Source organism: Propithecus coquereli, unplaced genomic scaffold (genome assembly GCF_000956105.1).
Source record: "Propithecus coquereli isolate 6110/MARCELLA unplaced genomic scaffold, Pcoq_1.0 Scaffold442, whole genome shotgun sequence".
Taxonomy (NCBI): domain Eukaryota; kingdom Metazoa; phylum Chordata; class Mammalia; order Primates; family Indriidae; genus Propithecus; species Propithecus coquereli.
In genome coordinates, this window is record NW_012150197.1 from 343,634 (window position 1) to 353,592 (window position 9,959).

The following is a 9,959-nucleotide window of genomic DNA, read 5'->3' on the forward strand; positions in this document are numbered from 1 at the left end:
ATCATAGCTCACTGCAGCCTTGATCTCCTGGGCTCAAGTGATCATTCCGCCTCAGCCTCCCAAGCAGCTGGGACTACAGCCGTGCCACCACACCTGGCTAACTTTTTTATTTTTGTAGAGACAGGGTCTCCCTACGTTGCCTAGGCTGGTCTCAAACTGCTGGCCTCAAGTAATCCTCCCACTTCAGCATCCTAAAGCTAAAATCCTTTTAAAAATCTTTTTCCTCAGAGGAAAGATGTCATTTGTTAGAAGACATCTGAAGGAACCTCAGCTGACTGAACACTGATTAACTAAGAAGGCACTAACCTAATAACAGCAAATATCACTAATCCCACTTTATGTTTACGTCATTAAAGACCGGCCAATACGAAACACCAAGGCAGTGGTCCTAATATTTGCAAGTCTATCTCTTTTGAAGAGACAAAAAAACGGCACATTTCTGTCCTTCCTGCTCCCCCTCATGCTATCCCATGAGCAGCTAAAATATTAAATGCACGGGACCCTCCTAAGCCACTCATCACAGATGCCGACAGCACGCTGGGTTAGGATGCTGCTGAGCCCTCCCAGGGACTGGCTGGAGGAGCCACAGGAGCCCAACACAAGTTACCTCGTCATAGTTGGTGTCGTTCAGATCCTCATCATCATCATCAGCAGCCTGATTTTTCTTCATCTGGTCCCCGACGGTTCTCTTGCCTGGCGGTGCATGGCGATCATCCACAGGGTCATTCGCATCCCGGGCGGGCCCGATGTCTGACCGAGTGGTAAAGCCAGTGGCCCTGCAGGAGACCCCAGGGCACCTGTTACCTGGGAGACCCGGTTCCTGTGCTCTCCCCTCCACCTCCAGTCATCACCTAATAACATCTATCGAACACCTCTGGGAAACCTCCAAACATGCCGGTGACAGTCAGCTGCACCCTGAAGCACTACCTACCCTGAGGAGGTTACCAAGGCAATCTCTCTCCACCCCCAGGTTTCAATCACCTTCCCCTCCACATTCAACCAGGCTGTCAAACCCAACTTGGCCCAAACTGAGCTCCTCCTCTATGCTGACCCTACAGCTGCTCTGGGCTGTTTCAGCTAACAGCACCACTGTCCCAGGTGCCAAGGAAGGCACCATGACATCACCTTTGCCTCCCTCTCCCACCTCCTGCATCCTGTCTGCCCCCCCCGCACCCCCTCACCCCCACTAATGATTGTACCTCTAAAATCTCTCCTCCCCAAACCATGACTCAGGTGGGACCAAGTTGGCCAACCCTCTTAGCCTTCCTCTACTTCAAACCATGCTCTGCTAGATGATTCTTCCCAAACTGCAGCTCTAAGGAATTCTGAAGTGTCACTGCCTTTCTGATTCCTCCAGGAGCTCTAGCCTGACTTTGAAGGACCCTCTGACCTCCCGCAGCTCCACCCATGGATGTACATCCCACCTGCAGCGCACTCCTGAGGTTCCCCGGTTTTCCTCTGTGCCTTGCCTTTCTGTTAACTACCCACACATAAAGTATCAGTTTCTCTTCTACCCTGCCACATTTCCATATCCCTTAACCCAGCTCTCCTTCCGAACTGGGCTCAAATGCTATGCTCCATCGTACATCCCCTAATCTCTGGAACCCCAGAGTTCTAAATCTGTTCCTCCTTATGTACTTACTTATGCTAGTATCAAACCTCCCCTAGTAAAGTGTGGGTCCAATATGTGAGTCTTGGTTGAACCCCACAGATTATAATACAATACTACCGACAAGAGAAAACCAATAGTTTTCTAATCAAATACACAACCAAATTAGATGACAATGACTGTTTATCCAACAACTTATGGGGGTCATGTGTGGTAGGCTGGGGGGACCCAGGCACAAGCCTCACAGATGCCATCCCTGCCCCAGTGGAGCTGAGTTTGAACAGCATATGATACGCAAGGCTACAGGGAAAGAATGGGGCACTATGACCAGCCACACAGAGGAATCCAGCCCAGACTATATGGAAAGCATCAGTTATGCTGAAGAGGCAATCAGGCCGGGCACGGTGGCTCACGCCTGTAATCCCAGCACTCTGGGGGGCCAAGGCGGGAGGATCATTTGAGCTCAGGAGTTCGAGACCAGCCTGAGCAAGAGCGAGACCCCGCCTCTAATAAAAACAGAAAAATTAGTCGGATGTGGTGGGGAATGCCTCTAGTCGCAGCGCTTTCGGAGGCTGAGCAAGAGGATCCCTTGAGGCCAGGAGTTTCAGACCAGCCTGGGAAACAGAGTGAGACCCCTTCTCTACAAAAAATAAAAAATTAGCCGGGCATGGTGGCGCATGCCTGTAGTTCCAGCTACTCGGGAGGCTGAGGCAGGAGGATCGCTTGAGCCCAGGAGTGTGAGGTTGCCGTGAGCTGGGCTGACGCCACGGCACTCACTCTAGCCCGGGCAACAAAGCGAGACTCTGTCTCAAAAAAAAAAAAAAAAGAGGGGATGAGAGGGTAGTCACATGTTACTACTACACATCAGAGACCATCTACTCCTCACAGCCAACCTGCATACAGGGTTATTACCCATTTTAAGAGACCAAAAACCTTGGGCTCGGAGCCAATAAGTAATTAAGCCCCAAGTCAATCTCCCAGGTCGCAGGCAGGACTCATACCCTGGTCTATCCTGACCCCAAAGCCCGCTGTTTCCCACAGGAATTAAGCCAAACCACCTGGCGTCCTTCAGGCCGTGTGGCCACAGACCCCCACCCCAGAGCGCGCGCACCCCGCCCCGCCGGCTGGTCCCGGGCCCTCGACGCCCGCCTGGCCTCACCCCCGGCCCAGCCCCGGCACGTAGCCGAGAGGCGCGGGCATGCCCAGGAACGGCTTCTTCTTCTTGTTCATGGCGCCGATGACGACCAAGGCTAGGAAGGGAAGGAACCAGGCCGCGGCGGAGGCGAAGACGCACACACGTCCCAGGCTCCGCCGTCTGAGGCCCGCCCGAGGAAGGGGTCGCCGCCGACGCGTCACTGGCGTCCCGGAAGCAGAGCGCTCGGTCCGCGCGAAGCCCGCCCACCGCCGACTCCACCGGCGGAAGTCCCTAAGCGCTTCTTCTGACGACTTCCGGTTGCTGTCGCGGGGCGGGGATGCGGGCTGCGCGTGCGCGGGAGCGCCCGGCCGGGTCCGAGGGGGTGACTGGGCCCACCCCCCCTGACAATCCCTGGGGGACCCCAAAACTGAGCCCTGGGCGTCCCTGGCTCCTGCGTGCTCTTCCTGCATTCCCGAGGAGACCTGTGTGAAGAGAACCCACGGTCCCCTCCCTCTCTGAACCAGCCGGGCCTCCCACCCTGCGCTTCGGAGCGGCCCTGACCTGGGCAGGCCGCGATGACTTCCGCGCGGAGGCGCACACCTAGCTAGTTGTGTACAGCTCGCGTGCTGTGGCTGTAGGCGCACTTGTCTGTGCGTGCGTCCTGTGTGCAGACTGCTGCCCTGCGCTTTAAGCACTCAGATTCTTGGGCCCCAATTCAGGCGCCTGTCCCTGGAGGTAAACAGGGGGACTCCGGCCAGACCACAGGCTCCACCCACGCCCCCCACCATGCCTTGAACATTCTGGTGAGGGTTGGGGTTAGGGTTAGCCCAGCCACATCCCGGCCTCCTGGAGAGCTAATCGAAAATAAATGAATACAGCCAGATCTGTCAGGGTGAGGGTATATGAACATGCTGGTCACAAGCACGCGGGTGAATTCTGTGTGTGTGTATCAGTGGGGTGTGTGTACAGGTCAGATCACGTGTGCTCATGTTTTGGGTGTACGTGCATGACTGTATTCTGTGCATGCACTTCTGCATGTCCACATGCACTTCTGCTCCTTCTGCTGTGGGACATCTGCCAGCCCTCACATACACCTGAGAAGAGCATCAGGCTCCTGGGCAGAGCAAGCAAAACTCAGCTGGTTGCAAGCCTGGCCTTCTGCGGGACCAGGCAACCACGTTTTTCCTGCCTCCAGCCCCCCCAGCACTTCTCACTGAGGTCCTCTGGAGCGACACATCCCTCCCGCCCTCCTGCTACAGCCTCCTTGAAGTCCTCTCTCCCCCACTTTACGTTAGTGAGCACTGAATCGCCACCCCTCCCCCCGGGCTCCGAGCCAGATTCTGGGCGGCAGAGGGAAGGGGAATTCAAAGCTGGGGAGTAAGCAAAGGTGAAGCTGGCTCCGCTGGGGAAGCAGGTGCCATTTGAGGGAGAGACCTCCGGAGAGGTCTGGAGAACAGCTAAGTGAGTGAGTAAATTAATGAGGTAGGAGAACGGAGGGAAGCGTTTGGGAAGGGGTTGATCCGGCCCTTGGCCTGGACTCCGGTGTGTAGAAGGCCCTAAGGAGTAGGTAGGATGGGCCCCCCACACACAGAGGGGACTGACAATTCCTCACTTCCCAGGCTCAGAGGCCCCCCCAGCCGCAGGTGCACAGAGACACTCGTCCGTCCGTGGAGTCCTGCCCGGGTGCGCATGGACACCCTTTGCCCTGGCAGGCACCCTTTGCACACGCAGACCCGCGCGCCACCGACACACCTCGGAGCTCCCGGAGCGCGCCCGGCACACAGGGCTCGGCGGCAGGTGCCTCGCCGCGCAGACTCGCCGGCCGCGGGGACCGGCTCAGGCGCGGGGCCGGCTGGGGCGGGGCGGGGCGGCGGCGCGCGTTCCCCGCCGGCCACACCGGCCGCCCTGCACTCGGCGAGGGGCGTGTGCGCGGGCCTGGCACCGCGGGCCCCATGTTCACCGAGCTGAGGTCCAAGCTGAGCCCCCCGCGAGGCCGCGCCGGGGCAGTGCGCGCGGGCTTTGGGGAGCGCCGGGATGTGGACGGTGAGCGGGCTGGACAGGGGCGCGGCGATATCGCGAGTGGGGGTCTCGGGGACCGAGAGGCACGGGGGGCGGGCCCGGGTGGTCTTTGAGCAGCGGCGGTCTGGGAGCTGGGGGCGTCCTGGCCTAAGGAGGTCCCTGCAGCCTTTGTCCTGCGCTGGGGGGGCGGGGGGCAGCCTCAGGCCTTGAGGATCAGCGCGCCCTTGGCTTGGGGTGAGGGGGTGACAGGCCGGGACTCCCGTCTCCGGGCTGCCACCACACTCCGGTCACCTTTTCCCTCACGCGGAGAAAACCTCCCCAGCCCTTGCGGTGGGGCCGAAAGGGGGCCGCGGTCACAGCGCAGCTCGGGTGCCCCCGCCCCCTTGCCTTCTGGAATTCTGACGTTGGGGCTGGGAGGTACGGACCGACAGACGGACTGGCTGAGCTACCTCCCCGAGTGCGGGCAGGAAATGGGCGGGGCCCGGTTGGCCCGGGCAGGTGCCGCGCGGGCGGAGGCGTCCGGCTGGTCCCCGGCAGCGGCAGCGGCGCGCGCCCGCCCCAGTCCTGCTCTCCGGCCCCTGCAAAGACCTGAGACCACCGCGCCTGTCCGCTGGAAGGTGCGGGCTTAGAATAAGTCTTTTCCCAGGGCACTAGAGGCTGCCTCGGGGCGGTGGCCCACTGGCCACATCCTCTGCTGACTGCACACCCCAAAGTTGAAATAATTGGAAAGGGGGGTGCTAAGCCTCTGGAGTCCTGCAGGACTGGAAGGACAGTAGGACGTGGGTTTCCCCCGTTACTCAGACCTCCTAGACTCATCACCAAGCATCGCCCCCGGTACAGAGTGGGTGTCTGTGTCCGCGGGAGGGCGATCCTCTCCCTCTACTGCTGCTGGGGTGAGGGGAGAGAGGCAAGGGCCTTGACGTGGGGACCTCATCCTGCCCTGCCGAATCAAGGCCTGGGTGCTGAAAAGACGGGGCCAAGCCTGTGCCCCCCTTCCTGTCTCCTCCCAGGCTCTGTGATCTTGCAGACACCATGCAGAGCCTTCATTCATTCGTTCACAATGTTTCTCAGGTAGCCCCATGCACCAAGAACCAGGCGAGGCATCGGAATCCCACCCTGGGGTCTCATCACGGTGTCTGCCCCCTCCCAGACTCACGTCAGCAGTGACCCCAGAAACGAAGATAAAGCTAAAATGTGTTGAGTACAATGAAGTTGGAGTAGGAAGAGGGACCCCAGGGCATGGCCGTGGGTCCCTGAGCACATGGTCGCATCCTTGCCTGCCTGTGCTAAACAGCCCGCACCCAGCGGGCACCCACCATCCACACAGTGCTGTCCTGAGCCCGCGGGCCCTGTGGGAGGTGGCACAGCAGGAAAGGCCAGCATGTGTTTGGGGAATGAATTCCACTTATCTTGTCAGCTTGCCCACAGTTCAGCCTTTTTGTCAATGAGTCATAGTTGGCAAGCGCAACGTGGCAGGGGCCAAGACTCAAACACCAGGGTGAGGTCGGGGTGGTCCCAGGATAGCCCCGCTTGCCCGGCTGTAGGCTTGTACGGGGAAAGGTGTTTCCAGTTCTTCATCTTTGGGCTGGGTAGGGTCCTCCAGACAGCGTCTGCACATTTCCTTCTGCCTTCGGGGGCTTGGGAACCCCTCCCTGGGGAAGCGACTCCCCTCCCGTGGTGGTGGAGGGGAGATGAGCCAGGCAGGGTGCTGGCTCTCAGGGGCCGGAGCCTCTGGCCCTGCCCTCGACTGCTCTGACCAGTCACCCTGCACACAGCCACCGCCCACTTCAGCTTCTGCCGGACCCTCCTAGAGCACACGGTGTCAGCTGAGAGCATCCCCTGCCACCTGCCTCGGACGCAGGTCACCAGCCTCACGTGGCATGACTCCCGCAGCCAGAGGGCAGCCGGCAGCAGGCCAATCAAGCTCCTGCAGCAGCCGGGCACGGAGACCGCCCAGGTACCTACCCCTCTACCCACCTCAGTCCCTGCCCACCCTGCCCACCGTTCTCACTGCCACCCTCCTCTCCCACAGGGCCGGCTGTACTCTGACCACTATGGCCTGTACCACACGAGCCCCTCGCTGGGTGGCCTGACGCGGCCCGTGGTCCTGTGGAGTCAGCAGGATGTCTGCAAGTGGCTCAAGAAGCACTGTCCACACAACTACCTCGTCTACGTTGAGGCCTTCTCCCAGCACGCCATCACCGGTACAGCAGGACGGGGCGGGGGAGGGGCCAGGATGCCCAGGAGAGCCCCTCCCCCACACTCAGCCGCCTTTGTTTCTCTTGCTATTGTTTCCATCTCCTGTCTGTTTCCTCCTCTCTCCCAGTCTCTGTTATGTCTTCGTCTGCCTTTCCCTGCACAGTCTCCATCTTTTCTCTCCATGCCTCCCTCTGCCTCTCTCCCTCCAAGTCTCTTTCCCGGATTCTCTTTCTGTCTGAGTCTCTCTGTTGCCCTCTCCGCACCCCTTTCTCTCTTGGTCTCTGCCTTGGCTCTTGATGCCTCTGTTGGCCTTGGCTCAGCCCCTCTTCCCTCTCTCCAGGCCGGGTACTGCTGCGGCTGAATGCGGAGAAGCTGCAGAGGATGGGGCTGGCGCAGGAGGCCCAGAGGCAGGAGGTATTGCAGCAGGTGCTCCGCTTGCAGGTGCGCGAGGAGGGGCGGAGCCTGCAGCTGCTCAGCCAAGGTCAGTGTGAGGGGCCCGGCGGTGCCATGGCAGCCTGAAGGCTGGACTGAGAGGCCCCTCTGGGTGCAGGGTGGGTGGGGTGCCCTCAGGAGAGTGCCTGGGGGCCCCATAAGGGCCGTGCTGCAGGCGGTGCCAGGGACCCCAACCTTCTCACCCTTATCCACCTACAGCTTCCTTCGGAAACATGTCCTAGCTGTTGTCCAGGCTTGAACCCCAGACCCCAGCACTGTGACCAGAGCCCACAGCCAAGGACACGGCAGAACTGGCTGTGCAGCCCCTCGTGGACCCTGCCAGGTGCCCTGGTGGCCAAGCCTGGCTCAATGGACAGGCGAGACCAGGATCACCACCTCCAAGCGCCTCTGGCTGGGCATTCCAGGCTGTGCCCTGGGGCTGGGTGGGCAGGGAGCTGCTTGAATGCGGCCCCTCCTCCTGGGACCTGAGCCCAAGCCTGCCCCCAGTGTGCCGGCAGCATGCAGGGCAGCTGCCTGGAGCCAGAGCTGGAGTGGACGTGCCCCAGACTCCCAGGGACTCTGTTTATTTACATCCCCTACCCCACAACATCTGTCCCCCACCACCCGCTAAGCCACTCGTCTGCCCACCCCTCATCTAGTCAGCTCTGAGCCCTCCGGTGGCACTGCCAGCTGGCACAGGTGGGATAAACTGCTGTGGCTCCCTTTGCTTGTGCCCTTCCCCTGCCCCTGCCAGGGCCCAGCAGGCCCCACCCACCCTCAAGAATAATGGTCATCAGCTCCTGCCCAGCCAGGCACCATGCCAAGCACTTCCACTCACTCATTATTTATAAACCCTCACCACAGCCCCGTCTATTCATGAGAACTGAGGCCGAGAGAGGTCCGATGGCCCAAGCTCCAGGGACAAATGTGGCACAACGAGGACTGCAGCCCTGTCCAGGTGGCTCCACGCCCAGTGTCCAGATTCAGCAGTGCTCCCGACCCTATGTCTGGGAAGATCTTGCTTTTGTTCCTCTTCCCTGCTCCCACCTTCAAGGCACAGTTGTGCATGGGCACTCCCTGGTGGCTTCCCCAGGAAAGGGAAAGGATTCCCAAGAGAGGCTCTCCTGAGGGTCGCTCCCCCATGTCCACCCAACAGATGCCTGAGCAACCCCTCCCTGGGTGGTTTGGGGCTGGTGCTGCCTGGCAGAAGGACAGTGGCGGCCAGTGCTCCCTCTGGCTCCTCTGCCCTCTCCGACTCCCCTTGGGGACTCTGAAAATCTCAGGGACAGATGAGGCTGAGCTCCCAGTCCCCTCTATGTGCTTTGAGCTGGCCTCGGGACTCGAGGCTGGTCATCGCAGGTCCCGAGTGGAATTTGGACAACTGGCCTGACCTGGCCCTCCCACCCCGTGCACCCCCTGCGGGGAGCACCCTGGCCCTTCCAGCTGCCCAGGCATCCTGCCCACCTGTGCCATCAGCCTTCTTCCAGAGGGCCCTTCCTGGCTCTGCCCCTTTTCTCCCTCCTCCGTCTTGCCCTGCCCTTCATGATCCTGTCTCGTCTTCCTTGTTTTGCGCTCACTTTTTTATACTCTGACAAAAAATCAGAAATAAACCTAGTTCTCAAGTGCCCAGGGTGCTGGCTCTGGGAGGAGGGGGTGTCCTACACTCATGGCCACCAGAGGGCAGTGGTGTCGCATCCTGGAGGGGGCGTCCTGCTAACCCCAGGACGTCACAGGGGACAAGAGGCAGAGGCTGGAGATGTGGGACCAAGAGCCACAGGGGTGGCACCCGGTGCTGGGCACAACACCCAGACACACGATGTGTGAGTTTCCTGGGGTGCTGAACAAAGGGCCACGTGCTGGGTGGCTGGAAATAACAGAAATTTATTCTCGTGCCGTTCTGGAGGCCAGAAGTCCAAAATCTAGCAGGGCAGGGTGTCCCTGGGGGCTTGAAGGGAGGGTCCTTCCTTGCCTCTTCCAGCTTCTGCAGGCTGCCTGGGGACTCCTGGGCTCAAGGTCGCTCCAATCCCTGTCTCTGCAGTCAATTGCTGCCTCCTATTCTGTCTCAAATGTCCCTCTGCCTCCCTCTTATAAGGGACCTGGAGGCAGGCCCACCTGGGTAACACAGGATGATCTCCTCTTCTCGAGATCCCTAATCACATCTCCAAAAACCTTTTTTCCAAATAAGGTCCCATTCACGAGTTCAGGGATTCGATACGGACATCTGCTGGGGGCTCACCATTCAGCGACACCAGACATAAGGAACACACAGATTGCAGCACACACGGTGCCACACACACACACAGCAGCCAGACACACAAATAAGGACACGGAGGCAAAACCACACATAGACACAAATGCACAGAAACACAATGACACTGACATCAACAAACCCCAATACACACACACGGGTGCTGTTGGCAAGACAGACATGATGAAACCCTGACATGCAGACGCAAAGATACACAGCAAGGCCGGGCGCGGTGGCTCACGCCTGTAATCCTAGCACTCTGGGAGGCCGAGGCGGGCGGATTGTTTGAGCTCAGGAGTTCGAGACCAGCCTGAGCA

The 9,959-nt window shown here is 59.8% G+C and overlaps 2 protein-coding genes across 2 annotated transcripts in view; one reads left to right on the top strand and one right to left on the bottom strand.

Annotated features, from left to right (window-relative positions):
- Positions 1 to 3,003, bottom strand: part of PRPF6 (pre-mRNA processing factor 6) — a 36,550-nt gene extending 33,547 nt beyond the window's left edge. The window contains exons 1-2 of the mRNA XM_012654596.1: positions 2,769 to 3,003; positions 608 to 776 (exon numbers count right to left, since the gene is read on the bottom strand). Of these exons, the coding sequence (XP_012510050.1) occupies positions 608 to 776; positions 2,769 to 2,839 (240 nt within the window). The 5' untranslated portion in view covers positions 2,840 to 3,003. The remainder of the gene's footprint in view (positions 1 to 607; positions 777 to 2,768) is intronic.
- Positions 3,004 to 4,696: 1,693 nt separating this feature from the next.
- On the top strand, positions 4,697 to 7,677 carry SAMD10 (sterile alpha motif domain containing 10). Its single transcript, XM_012654639.1, has 5 exons — positions 4,697 to 4,787; positions 6,539 to 6,720; positions 6,796 to 6,967; positions 7,303 to 7,443; positions 7,614 to 7,677. The coding sequence occupies exons 1-5, from the start codon at positions 4,697 to 4,699 to the stop codon at positions 7,634 to 7,636; spliced, it is 609 nt and encodes a 202-aa protein (XP_012510093.1). The 3' UTR covers positions 7,637 to 7,677.
- Positions 7,678 to 9,959: the final 2,282 nt, after the last annotated feature.